We start from the raw sequence: 14,547 nt of genomic DNA, 5'->3' as shown, positions 1-14,547 counted from the left end.
ATATCTGAGGAACTGATGCTTTGACTCAAATATCATGGTCCAGGATCCAGCTTCTTTCAAAATCCTAGCCTAACTTCTGATTAAATTTTAAACGAAAGCAAAACTGAAGGAGCAGTTGTCCAAAAACAATTTTTTTTTCGGTGAGAAGGAAAGAACGGGGCAAATATTAAATGCACAACGAGCCTATAACAAGTAAAACCCATGACATTTAAGCTGATTTGATATTAAGGGTAACTGAAACAAGGATGATATCCTGTCGTGCTTGTAGGATTAAGCAATTTGAGGTGTCAATGTGTTTAACAAGAAGCAGTTGAGTGGATATTGGTCTTCATTATAGCAATGGCACTGGCAATGGTGAAATGTAGAGCTCCCATTGTGATACATGTTGGGTTTGGGACCACCTCTTCATTGAACTGGGAAGGAGTCTGTGTGGAGTTTGCACATTCTCCCTGTATTTCCTCTAGATGCTTTGGTTTCCTCCCACAGTCTAAAGATGTGCAGGTTAGGTGAATTGGCCATGCTAAATTGCCCATAGTATTAGGTTCAAGGGTAATTGTAGGGGAATGGGTCTGGGTGGATTGCTCTTTGGAGGGTCGGTGTGGACTTGTTGGGCCTGTTTCCATACTGTAGGGAATCTATTCTACAATTAGTCATTCCATTGAAAAACGAATGCTGTCCATGTAGACATTTTAAATATATTACCAATTGTTAAAGGAACATATGGTCAGAGTTATTGGCACATTCCTTGGTGATAAAAACTCCACTTTCAAATGTTGTGATTAACTTTTTTCAGTTGTGAAGGCAAGACCATATTATACAATAGTTAATACTGGCCCTTGCAAGCCATTCTTATGGTGAGATTCTTATCTTGTGACTCATGAGTGGCCTCTTGAGATTGGAATACTTTACAAAATGAAGAATTTGGCATTTGTTCCTTGCATTGCCTTGAAAGCTTAAATCACGCACCTCTTGCTTTTGAATTCCTAATCCCAGCATTTTAGTATTCTGGACGGTGGGGAATCCTGGAATGTGGTTAGCCTCAGAAGTCAGTCATCAGGATGCAGTCCCATAAGCAGTGACTGACAGCACATAGAGGGCATAGCTGAATATTCCCCATCACTGAGCTTAGGGCCGGCATTACAAGCAGTGAAGGATATGCCGTCCATATTAGATTAGGGCCTCTGGTATTAGTCTATCTAGACACAGCTGGCATCACTCAGCTACCTTTCAATCTGAAAGACGAAATTTTAACTCCAACCTGACGCAAAACACGTGTTACACTATAAAAGCCACAGTATCATTCCATGGTTCAAGTCTGATTGACAGAACAACAAGGAAAGCGTTAATCAACAGCTACTTTCGAATACAGTGGCACACAATGAGAGTGCAGCCTGTTGTGTCTTAGATTTCCATTGCAAATCACACCTTCCATCAGGCTAATAATTAAGAACACACTGTTGTCCTTTTGAAATGATTTTGGACAGCAGGTTCTTTCCCCATATACTTCACAGCCTAATCAACTCAGGATCTTGGCTGTCGCTGGGTTTAATTACCACAGACATGAAGGCATGGGCTCGTGTTACCAAACTCTTTCTCCCTGTAGTGTTTCACATTAGGGAATTGAACAAAGGATCCTCGTGGAAACCATTAACCAACATGTTGCAGAACTTTGCAGAACAGCAGACAGACTGTTGTAGCTTTTTAATAGGCATGGGACCTTGTATTTACCCATAATTAGAGTCATAGAGATGTACAGCATGGAAACAGACCCTTTAGTCCAACTTGTCCATGCTGACCAGATATCCTAAATTAATCTCGTCCCATTTGCCAGCACTTGGCCCATATCCCTCTAAACCCTTCCTATTCATATACCCATCCAGATGTTGTAATTGTACCAGCCTCCACTACTTCCTCTGGCAGCACATTCCATACATGCACCACCCTCTGTGAAAAAGTTACCCCTTAAATCCCTTTTAAGTCTTTCCCCTCTCACCCTAAACCTATGCCCTCTAGTTTTGGACCTCCCTACCTTTGGAAAACACCTTGTCTATTTAGGAAGAAAGTGAGGACTGCAGATGCTGGAGATCAGAGCTGAAAATGTGTTGCTGGAAAAGCGCAGCAGGTCAGGCAGCATCCAGGGAACAGGAGAATCGACGTTTCAGGCATAAACCCTTCTTCAGGAATGAGGAAAGTTTGTCCAGCAGGCTAAGATAAAAGGTAGGGAGGAGGGACTTGGGGGAGGGGCGTCGGAAATGTGATAGATGGAAAGAGGTCAAGGTGAGGGTGATAGGTCAGACTGGGGTGGGGGCGGAGAGGTCAGGAAGAAGATTGCAGGTTAGGAAGGCGGTGCTGAATTCGATGGATTTGACTGAGACAAGGTGGGGGGAGGGGAAATGAGGAAACTGGTGAAATCCGAGTTCATCCCTTGTGGTTGGAGGGTTCCTCGGCGGAAGATGAGGCGAGTTTCAGAGAACACCTCTGGGACACCCGGACCAACCAACCCAACCACCCTGTGGCTCAACACTTCAACTCCCCCTCCCACTCCACCAAGGATATGCAGGTCTTTGGACTCCTCCATCACCAGACCACAACAACACAACGGTTGGAGGAAGAGCGCCTCATCTTCCGCCTAGGAACCCTCCAACCACAAGGGATGAACTCGGATTTCACCAGTTTCCTCATTTCCCCTCCCCCCACCTTGTCTCAGTCAAATCCATCGAATTCAGCACCGCCTTCCTAACCTGCAATCTTCTTCCTGACCTCTCCGCCCGCACCCCAGTCTGACCTATCACCCTCACCTTGATCTCTTTCCACCTATCACATTTCCGACGCCCCTCCCCCAAGTCCCTCCTCCCTACCTTTTATCTTAGCCTGCTGGACAAACTTTCCTCATTCCTGAAGAAGGGCTTATGCCCGAAACGTTGATTCTCCTGTTCCCTGGATGCTGCCTGACCTGCTGCGCTTTTCCAGCAACACATTTTCAACCTTGTCTATTTAACCTATCCATGCCCCTCATGACTTTATAAACATATATAAGGTCACTCCTCAGCCTCCAATGCTCCAGTGAAAACAAGCCCAGCCTATTCAGCCTCTGGCAATAGCTCAAACCCTCCAACTCTGGCAACTTCCTTGTAGATCTTTCCTAAACTCTTTCAAGTTTCAAGTTTCATAACATCCTTTCTATAGCAGGGAGACCAGAATTTTATGCAGTATTCAAAAATTGGCCGAACCAATGTCCTGTACAACATCACGTCCCAACTCCTATACTGAATGCACTGACCAATAAAGGCAAGCATACCAAACGCCTTCTTAACTATCCTAACTGTAACTCAATTTTCAACGAACTATGAACCTGCACTCCAAGGTCTCTTAGTTTAGCAACACTCCCCAGGACCTTAAGTGTATTGGTCATGCCCTGATTTGCCTTTACAAAATACAGCACCTCACATTTATCTAAATTAAATTCCATCTGCCACTTCTTGGCACATTATACTCATTTAAGTTTTGTTTCTTTTTGACCCTCTCAGACTCTGGTCCCATCAACAAGCCTTGATTCTGTCCTCCCATCCCCGCACCCTACTAGTTAAAAGTATCAAATCTAGATTTATGTACTCAAGTCATAGAATAGGAATTAAACCAGGAACATTTTGACCTTGAATTGAGAGTGACATCAATGGAACCATGGCTGACACTATGTCGTTCCTTTAACAAAATAAACTTTTCCAAATCTCTTCCCAGGAGCATCTCAAAACAAAATATAACTTTGAAGCAGATATAATGACAGATAGCCAAAAGACTTGGTCAAAGACGCAGGATTTAAGGAACAGCTTAAAAGGGGAAAGAGAGAGAAAAGTATACTGAGGAGCAGAATGGGAACATAGAACATAGAGGAAGATGCAGAGAGAGATTTCCCTAGGTACAGGCCCAGGAGGTTGAAACATGACCACCAGTGATTCGAATACCAGGATGTGAGTTCTAAAATGAAGGTAACGTTTAACTTAGTAAGATAGTTGCTTTGACTCCATCCCCTTCCCCACCCCATCTTACAGTGTGTTTACCAATCTTCAATACATTACATTACATTACATTACAGTGTGGAAACAGGCCCTTCGGCCCAACAAGTCCACACCGACCCGCCGAAGCGCAACCCACCCATACCCCTACAGTTACCCCTTACCTAACACTACGGGCAATTTAGCATGGCCAATTCACCTGACCTGCACATCTTTGGACTGTGGGAGGAAACTGGAGCACCTGGAGGAAACCCACGCAGACACGGGGAGAACGTGCAAACTCCACACAGTCAGTCGCCTGAGGCGGGAATTGAACTCGGGTCTCTGGCGCTGTGGGGCAGCAGTGCTAACCACTGTGCCACCGTACCGCCCACAAGCAGTTCTGAAGCTCTCCCCATGAACAAATGTGCCTCAGTTTAATGATGTACTTGATCTGTACATTTCTGAATCTTCTCACATGCAACCCAGCAATAAGGTTCAGGAGCTCAGTGCTGCAATGAGGAGCTGTTTTTTTACCCCACTTCAATAAAGGTGCGGAGGTTAATAGGGACTAATTTATGTTAAGCATTTTCCTAATTCCTTCCCACAGGGCTAACAGTATTACACTGATAGCTTGCAGCACTTCATCATTGTTGTGTTATTTTCCCATTTTAATATCCCTTTTGAATAGGTCAAACTTACATAGTAATGCAGGAACCATATTCTCTTTCCTTATCATGGGTCCGCTCTGCAAGATCCTCTCTGGGATGTAGGGCTGCCATTCAGTATGTCACCCAAGTGGTTAACATCAGTGACTCTGCCCAGACAGTCCTTCACACCCGTGTAATGGTGAGCAGAATCTGAAGATCAAGAGTAGGAATGATAGATTTTCACCATCATTCATCAACCCAACACTTCTGAGGAGAAAGTGAGGTCTGCAGATGCTGGAGATCAGAGCTGGAGATGTGTTGCTGGAAAAGCGCAGCAGGTCAGGCAGCATCCAGGGAACAGGAGAATCGATGTTTCGGGCATAAGCCCTTCTTCAGGACAGCCAAGATGCTGCCTTCAATTGTTCCCTGACACAATATTTAAACATTAGGATTAGGAGCCCCTCAATCTTCTCTGCTCTAAGGAAAACAACTCCTGTCTGTCCGAGCTCTCCTTGTAACTGAAACTCTCCAGCGCTGGCCACATCCTGGTAAATCTCCTCTGCACCCTCTCCAATGCTACCACATCCCTCCCATAATGTCGATTGCAGCACCGCACACAATACCCCTACATTGGCCTAACCAACTTTTCAGACAGTTCCAGCATCACCTCCCTGCTCTTAAATTCTATGTCGCGAATAATGAAGGCGAGTATTCCATTTGCTCTCTTAACTCCTTTATAAGCCTTCATCATAAGATAATCCAACCATCCCAAGAAGTAGTCAGACAAACTTTTTCTGAATTGCTTCAAGAGATTTATATCATTTCTTAGGCAAGGAGTCCAAAACTACTCAGTATTCCAGATGTGGTCTCACCAATGTCCTGTAGAGCTGTAGCAAATCATCCCAACTTCCACATTTCATTTCCCTAGCAATGATAGGTCCTACAGCATGGAGACAGGTTCTTCAGCCCAAACTGGTCCATGCTGACCAAACTGTCCATCCACACTAACCCTATTTTCCTGCCCATATCCTTCTAATCCTTTCCTATCCATGTATTTGTCCAAATGCCTTTGAAATGTTGTTAATGTATTCACCTCAACCACTTCCACTGGCAGCTCATTCCCTATGCATACCACCCTCTCTATAAAAAGTTGCCCTCAAGTTCCCTTTTATCCTTTCCCCTCTAACCTTAAACTGATGCCCTCAAGTCCTTGATTCCCCAACCCTGCAAGAAAGATGGAGTTCATTCACCCTATCCATGCCTCTCATGATCTTATCCCCTTCTATAAGATTCCCCCACCCCCCAAGTCTCCTATGCTCTGAAGAAAAAAGTCCTAGCTTATCCAACCCCTCCTTATAACTCAGACCATTGAGTCCAGGCAACATTCTTGTAAATTTCTTCTGCACTCTTTCCAGTTTAATAGCATCCTTTCTATTACTAGGTGACCAAAATTGAACACAATACTCCAAGTGCTGCCTCACCAACATTCTGTATAACTGCAACAAAACTTCCCAAATTCTATATTCAAAGCCCTGACTGATGCTACATAACTTCCCAACTTCTATACTCAGTGCCCTGACTGATGTAGGCCAGTGTGCTAAAAGCTTTCTTCATTGCCCTGTCTCCCTGTGACTCCACTTTCATAGAACTGTGAACCTGAACTCCTAGCTCCCTCTGTTTCACTACACTCCTTAAGGCCCCACCATTCACCATGGAACTCCTACCTTGATTTGACTTTCCAAAATGCAAGACTTATCGATATTAAACTCCATTTGCTATACCTCACCCCACTTCCCCAGTGATCAAGGTTCTGCTGCAATTTCTAATAACTTTCCTCACTGTCCATGATATTGCCTATTTTAGTGTCATCTGCAAACTCACTAATCATACCTGAGACGTTCTCATCCAAGTCATTGATATGGATAACAAACAGCAATGGGCCCAGTGCCAACCCATAAGGCACTCCAGAAGCTACAGGCCTCCAGTCCTATAAGCATCCTTCCACTATTACACTCTGTTTCCCACCATCAAGCCAATTTTGTATCCAATTTGCCAGCTCCCTGTAGTTTCCATGCAATCTAACCTTCCAGAGCAGCCTACCATTTGGAATCTTATCAAAGGATTTGCTAAAATCCATATAGTCTATGTCTACCGCCCTACTCTCATCAACCTTCCTGGTCAATTCATCAAAGAACTCTAACAAATTTGTGAGGTATGATCTGCCACAACAAAGCTATGCTGACTATTCCTAATCAAACCCTGTCTTCCCAAATGCGTGTATACCTTATCTCTCAGAATCTTCTCAAGTAAGTTACCCACCACATATGTTAAGCTTATTGCTCTAAAGGCCCCAGGCTTTTCTTTGCAGCCTTTCTTGAATAATGGCGCAACATTCACGACCCTCCAGACTTCACTGATATTTGTCTCCCTGACCACTCACTTTACCTGCATACTAACATCAAGGGATTCATGTACAGGGACACCCAGATCCTTCTGTACTTCAACTTGCTAAAATCTCTCTCTATTTAAATGATTAGCTGCTTTCTTAATCAACCAGACAACGTGGATAAGTTCCGATCTTCCTACACTGTACTCCCGCTGTTAAGGTTTTGCATGCTTATTTACCTACCTAAATCTCCTGATAGATTCCCTATGTCCCTGTGGCACACAATACATCACATAGAGTATTACAGCATGGAAACAGACCCTTTGTCCAACTCATCCATGCTGACCAGACATCCCAATCTGACCTTGTCCCATTTGCCAGCATTTGGCCCATATCCTTCTTAAACCCTACCTATCCATATACTTATCCAGATGCCTTTTAAGTGTTGTAATTACACCTGCTTCTACCACTTCCTCTGGAAGTTTGTTGAAGAGATTATGCTCGAAACATCGACTCTCCTGCTTCTTGGATGCTGACCGGCTGTGCTTTTCCAGTGCCACATTTTTGTGAAAAAGTTACTTGTCAGGTCTTTTTTAAATCTTTCCTCTCTCACATTGAACCTATGCCTTCAATTTTGGACTTACATCGGGTAAACTCTCCTGCTTAATTTAAAACCAGCAACACAGAAAAGATTTATCCCGTGCAGTAATCTGTATAAATTCAAGTGGCCAAGTTGTATTTAAAGTAAAAATTAACAACTTTATTCCTTAAAGTAAAATTAACTAACAACTATTTACCATTCCTTATTCTAACCTATCTATTACTGTCCCTTCAATAATACTAGTCTGATAAAACTCCCAACTAAGATTTACAAAACTACACTTCATATCTCAAAACCAGGGCAGCTTTTGTTCTTCTATTTGGATCTTCTTGTGTCTTCCTTTCCTTTTCTTAGGAATTTCTGCATCACAGGTTACTGATCGAAAAGTTACTTTTAGGAGAGATATTTTGTTCAAGCAGTCTTCCACGTGCTAGGATGTGGTAGTTCTCCTCTCAACTGTTCAATTCCACCCTCCCACTCCGGTATTATACCCCAGAGCATCGGATTGTGTCATTGGCTTTTAAGATTATCAATACCATCAATTCAAATTTGATTAGAATCTGGTACTTTTTTGGGGGTGTAATTTAAATTGATTAGCTGAATTAAAATTTGTTTTTGTCTCCAGGCAACAAACTAATCGAGTTTTCCAACCCAGTGTTAACATACATTGTTGCCTTATTGAGAACACTTGGTGCTGTCCCCAATAGTTCTGCTGCTTTTAACTCTCTTAAAAGGTATACCCACATCTTCATAACACCTCTCCCCTTCAGAAGAAAATGAACTATTATAATGAAAAGATAGCTTCATTTTTTTTCTCTACTTTTAAAAGACATTACCCTAACATACAGATAACTTAACTATAAGTTCTCCTTCTGAAAATGTGTTGCTGGAAAGGCGCAGCAGGTCAGGCAGCATCCAAGGAGCAGGAGAATCGACATTTCGGGCATGAGTCCTTCTTCAGGAAAGAAGGGCTCATGCCCGAAACATCGATTCTCCTACTCCTTGGATGCTGCCTGACCTGCTGTGCTTTTCCAGCAACACATCTTCAGCTCTGATCTCCAGTATCTGCCATCCTCACTTTCTCCTATAAGTTCTCCTTAACTTTTTCCTATCTACCTGTATATGTATAACATTAAATAAAGACAAATCTCATCTAAACTCTATCAGTTAAATCCGCGATAATGCTTCTGCGATTACATTCTTCCGACCCACAACTTGTATGATTTTTAATTAAAAGTCTAACATAAGACTCCAACAAAATAGTCTCATATTCTTACCTTAAAAAAAAACTAAAGAATGTAAGTGGATTGTGGTCAGTGTACACAACTGTCTCCAACACATTGTTCGTGACATACACATTAAAATGCTGTAAGGCCCGTCCCAAACCCAATTGTTTCCTTTTTGATTGTGGAGTATTTTCTCTTGTGGATGTTGATCTTCTTCGAAAAGTAACCAACCGGCAGTTCAATCCCATCCTCACCTTCCTGTAGGAATACAGCTCCAACTCCTATGTTATTAGCATCGATGACGACTTTAAAAGTTTTGAAAACTTTGGTGTGGCTAAAACTGGTTTGGTGGTTAATATTGATTTCAAATGGTCACATGCCTCCTGTTATGATTCTGTCCACCGAAACTTTGTGTTCTTCAGCAACTCAGTTAAGGGTGCCACTACACTGCTGAAGTTTGGAATAAACGTCCGATAGAATCTGCTGAGTCCTAAGGATCGAAGCACCTCTTTCTTTGAGGTTGGTCGTGGAAATTCCTTGATAGCCCTCATCTTTGCATTTTGTGGGGTCAACCTTCCATGACCAATGTTATGTCCCAAGAATGTCACCTCTGCTTCCACGAATTCCATTTTATTTAAGTTTATCACCAGTTTTGATTCTCCTAGTCATTCAAAGAGTTCTGCCAACTTTACCATGTGATCATTCCAAGACTTACTAAGGATCACTACATCATCCAGAGTGACATTCTTTGGTCTCCAGTTGGATGACATCTTTCCAAAATCTATGAAGTTTTGGAAAATTAGCACTAATGTATCTGTTATGTCAACGGACTCTTCTTTTTAAGAACATACAACAAAATATATCAGGACACAGGGATTATTAACGTGCAGTTTTAATAATTCTGTCAATCACATTTCCTTGCCGATTGTAATTGTTTTCAGCTGTTCTCTCCCTTTCACTTTCTGATTCAGAATTATTTCTGGGATAGTATTTATGTTCTCTGCAAAAGAAAACCAGAAGAATTTCAGATGCTGTAAATTGAAACAAAAGCAGAAATTGCTGGAAATGTTCAGCAGGTCTGGCAGTATCTGTGGAGAGAAATCAGGTTAATGTTTCAGATCGAATTAAAAGAACTCAGTCCTGCTGAGGAAGGGTCACTGGACCCAAAACATTAACTCTGATTTCTCTCCACAGATGCTGCCAGACCTACTGAACTTTTCCAGCAATTTCTGTTTTTGTTTGTGTCCTCTACTGCAAAAAGAAAATATTAGTTCAATTCATCGACCATTTCCTTATTTGCCATTATTAACTGACCAGTCTTACTGTCCAGAGGAACTTAACTCACTCTTTTCCTTTCTAAATTTCTGTAGAGACCTTATGATCTGATTTATATTTCTAACTAGCTTCCTCTTGTACTCTAAATTCTTCCAGGCTTACTAATGGCTTTGTCATTCTTTGCTGTTATTTATATGCTGTCTAACCTTCTGACTTGTCACTCATCTTAGTTTAAAACAATGACTGAATATGATTGTGGCATTAGGTGGCTTCCACTCATCGAAAGCCTGCCACCTCTACAACTGACTGCCGCATCTCTGCCATATAGCACAACATGGCCAGCCTAGGATTAGATACTTGAAAACCCTAGGGAGGAGCATCAAATCCAAACCACTCGATATTGTTAAGTGAACTATTGGTGTATTGATCTTCCTGTTGTTTTGATAAAGAACTTGTGACTCACTAATGCCTGATAAATCCTTCTCTCATGTACCTGAGGTTTGAATCCCAGACTAACCAAGGGGGTGAAATGATCTCACTTGCTGACTGCTGAGCACGAATTTGGGGACACTCAACTTCAAGGGAAGTTGGGTAGAGGTCTACAGCTCAATAACTCCACCCCACACAAAGTATTGCTGAATTTGGCACCATAACTCCGGTGAAACTGAAAATCTACCGTGTGGGAAACTTTGGTCAGTTGAATTGTGGGGACAGAAGCCTAAAGCCTGACCTTAACACTGTACCTAGTGGAACTAAAGAGTACTGAGAAACTGGCACTTAGCTGCAGAGTTGTGGGCACATTTTCCATGGTACAGCATCTTGATAATGTTCAACTTAAAGATTTATCAGCAACAACATATTATGTTTTTATACCACCTTTAACATGATAAAATACTCCAAGGTGCCTTACAAGAATATTGTAAAGCAAAATTGGATACTAAACCAAACAAGGTGAATTGGCGATGCTAAATTGCCCATTGTGTCCAGGAATGTGCAGGCTAGCTGTAGGTAATGCAGGGTCGGGAGGTTTGGGTGTGGATGGGGTGCTCTTCGGAGGGGCGGTGTGGACTCAATGGGCCAAATGGCCTGCTTTCACACTGTAGGGATTCTATATTAGGGCCCAGGGGCAAAGGTTACTTCACAAAAATATATTTTAAGAAGCAACTTGAAGCTGGAGGGACAGGTGGAGAGGGTTAGAGAGGAAATTTGAGAGTTTAGGCCATGGCATTGGTGGAATGATTGAAACCTGGGATGGTCTAAATTTCTGCACAGCCAGTTTCAGGCAGTCCAATAATTTAGCATTTCCCTAGCACCTTTCCTGATCTCAGGATGTCTCAAAACACTTCACAGCCAATGAAGCACTTTTAAGTGTAGCCATTATTGGAATGTAGTGCCAATTAATTTGCGCAATACAGGCTCCCACAAAACCATTAGCATACATTGCTGGATAATCTTGTAATTATGTGGTTTGAAATGTAAATATTGGCACAGGCACAACAGGGAATTCACCTGCTCTCCTTTGAAATAGTGCCAGGATTTTCTTCATACACCCACCTGAGACAGCAGTCAGAGTTGAACATCAGCAGCTGATCGTGCCTCGCTGCTGCACAGTCTGGTTTATGGACTCGAGTTTCAGGTTTAAACTCCCAGACCTTCTGATTCCGAAGGAAGTGAGAGTGCTAGCTATTAAGCCACAGGTAACATGGTGCAGTTGCTAAGGGTCTTTCACCTAAGGAAACACCATGGCAACAAACAAAGATGCTAACATGGGTCTATCATTAACTCTGCAGGGTGGAAAGATCCCCGTGCGATGGACCGCACCAGAAGCAATTGCGTATCGCAAGTTCACTTCAGCCAGTGATGTTTGGAGTTATGGAATTGTCATGTGGGAAGTGATGTCATTTGGAGAGAGGCCTTACTGGGACATGTCAAACCAAGACGTAAGTAGTTTTGTCATACAATTTGGTGCATAATACAACCTAAACAACACAGAAAATAATTTTGAGAATTAAATAATAAGAAAAATGCATGATTGCTGATAAAGAAGAACAGAAAATGCTTCATGTTAAACCAGTACATGAGAGTTCATTCTTCAAACTGACCCAGAACATTGCCGAGTAAATGTACTTGCCTCTGTCTTTCACAAACTGATGGATATTCTGACAGTATAATTGATTCCAAACCCAACATTTTAAGACCAGCCAGTGAAATAATGGGTAAGTGTTGGTTAGCTCACCAAATCTTCCTCAAACGTCCTTAGGATATGGATAAATACCCAATGCTGCAGAGATAAGGCCTGGGTTATTTTCATTGACAGACTTCTGTCTGCCTCTTCAGACTGGCATGTAAATAGATTTGGATAAGACAGAGGTGGGGGTGTAGGATGGGGGTTTCGGGGGATGGGGGGTAACTGATTGAATGGTGGGGAATGGATCTGGCAAGGAACTCAGAGCGGAAGAAGCTGAAATACCCACTTCAGGGCCCATGGGAACACTTTTGCTTTTCCAAGCAATTATAAAGGAAAGCAAAATAATAAAAGAACATCTTTATGTCCCAACTTTATTCTGACCAGCTTCAACCTGGCACATTAAAGAACGGCAACTTTCTCACTCACTTTGGAGTTAAAATTCAAGCCACAGCCCAAGGATAGACTTATTTAAAGAAAGATCCCATTGTATCGGGTGTTGTGATATGGGTGCCTTTGGTGCCTGCTCAGAACAGATTAAATTTCAGGTCAGTTGTAAATTGGTGCTTCACTACCTACCTTCCCAGTTTCATCTGGACATACATATATAGGGATAATATGTGAGTTCTATAGTTCTCCTTCATGAGGAAATACCCTCATGAGCAAAGCATGTTTTTTTTCTCTTATTTCTCTCCCTAAGAATATCTCCATAGCTTTCTCCTTCTAATTGGTTTTCTTTGTTTTCTTTTGAGAGTGCGTGAGATAACAGGGATTGAAATCATTTCTTTGTCCTAATCAGCATAATGTGGTGCTGCTGTGCATAATGACAAGCTGATTAGCCACTAATGGGCTTTGATTAGCGGTTTGATTTTTCCTCCCTGAACCCCTGGCATCCAAACAGATGTTATGACACCAAGAAAACTTTGAGCATTTGGATAACGCTGATTGTGTCCATAACTCCGACAGGAGCTGACACACAATCATAGAATCATAGAGCACAGAAACAGACATTTTGAGTCCATCTTGAACATAATCCCAAAGAGAGCTAATCCCACCTGCCTGCTGCTGGCCCACATCGCAGCAAGCTTTCCTCTTCATGTACCCAAGTGTCTTTTGAAAGTTGTAATTGTACCTATATCCATCAGTTCCTTGGGAATTCATTCCACACACGAACCACCCTCTGTGTAAAAAATTTGCTCCTCATGTCTTTTCGGAATCTCTTTCCTCTTACCTTAAAAATGTTCCCCCAAATCTTGAAATCCCCCATCCTAGGGAAAAGACAACTCCATTACCTCTGTCTATACCCCTCATTATTTTATAAACATCTATCAGGCCACCTCTCAACCTTCCATACCGAGTAACAACATGGGAAATCTCTTCTGAACCATCTCCAGTTTATAATGTCCTTCCTATCACTGGGTGACCAGAACTGGACACACTTGGTCCATTTTCCATAGCTTTTGAGCACCAACATCCAACATTTGCAACAAGCAATGATGAATTGGAATACTTTCCAAACGAAAAGAAACTAGACACTATGAGGGAGCACAGAAATTATAAAGTACAGATACACGTCAGTTAAAGCTGGTGGACAGGTACAAAAAGCCAAAATGAACATTATTGTTCATTTCCAAAGGAATAGAAGTTATACTGCAGTTATACAGGGTCTTGGTGTCCAAGTTTTTTAGCCTTCACAGAGGACCATGAGTCTTTAGAACTCTCTTCCTCAAAGGTCTGCGAAAGCAATCCTTGAATCGTTTTGAGGCAAAGATTGTTGATAAGCCAAGGGTGAAAGGTTATCAGGGGTTTAAGTAGAAATGTCAAGTGATCAAATAAGCTATGATCATACTGATTGGAGGAGCAGGTGTCAGGAACCAACTCCTGCTCCTGATGTGTGGAATACTTCATACAGTCCTGGGCATCACATCTCCGAAAGGAGGTACTGGTTGTGGTGGTACCACAATGCTGATTCATTAGAGTGATACCCCAGTACAAAAGGTTAAATTATGGCTCATATTCACTTGGGTACATCAGACTTGGAGGGGTTTGGTAATTAAGGCAATTAAAACGTTAAAAGGACTCACTAGGGTGTATGCAGAGAATCTATTCCCTCTGACAGCAAAACCAGAACAAGAGGAAATAATCTTAACCTTTGGGTTTTCATTCACCATTCAGTTCGATCATGCCTGATCTATTCCTCAACTCCAGTTATCTGTCCTAGGTTTGTATCCG

General features: G+C 42.2%; 1 protein-coding gene across 3 annotated transcripts in view; it reads left to right on the top strand.

Annotated features, from left to right (window-relative positions):
* The window catches only part of LOC122555678 (ephrin type-B receptor 1), a 505,782-nt gene that overhangs the window by 432,962 nt on the left and 58,273 nt on the right, over positions 1 to 14,547 (top strand). For all 3 annotated transcript variants that reach the window (XR_015759253.1, XR_015759252.1, XM_087993907.1), the window contains exon 13: positions 11,921 to 12,070. Coding sequence is in view for 1 of the 3 variants with exons in the window: in XM_087993907.1 (XP_087850033.1) it covers positions 11,921 to 12,070 (150 nt within the window). In the remaining 2 variants the exon portion in view is untranslated. The remainder of the gene's footprint in view (positions 1 to 11,920; positions 12,071 to 14,547) is intronic.

The sequence above is a fragment of the Chiloscyllium plagiosum genome, unplaced genomic scaffold (genome assembly GCF_037043375.1).
Source record: "Chiloscyllium plagiosum isolate Xiang-an unplaced genomic scaffold, Cpla_swu_hap1 HiC_scaffold_13, whole genome shotgun sequence".
Classification (NCBI taxonomy): Eukaryota; Metazoa; Chordata; class Chondrichthyes; order Orectolobiformes; family Hemiscylliidae; genus Chiloscyllium; species Chiloscyllium plagiosum.
Note: the sequence above shows the minus strand (reverse complement) of the source record. Positions and strands in the feature narration are given on the sequence as shown.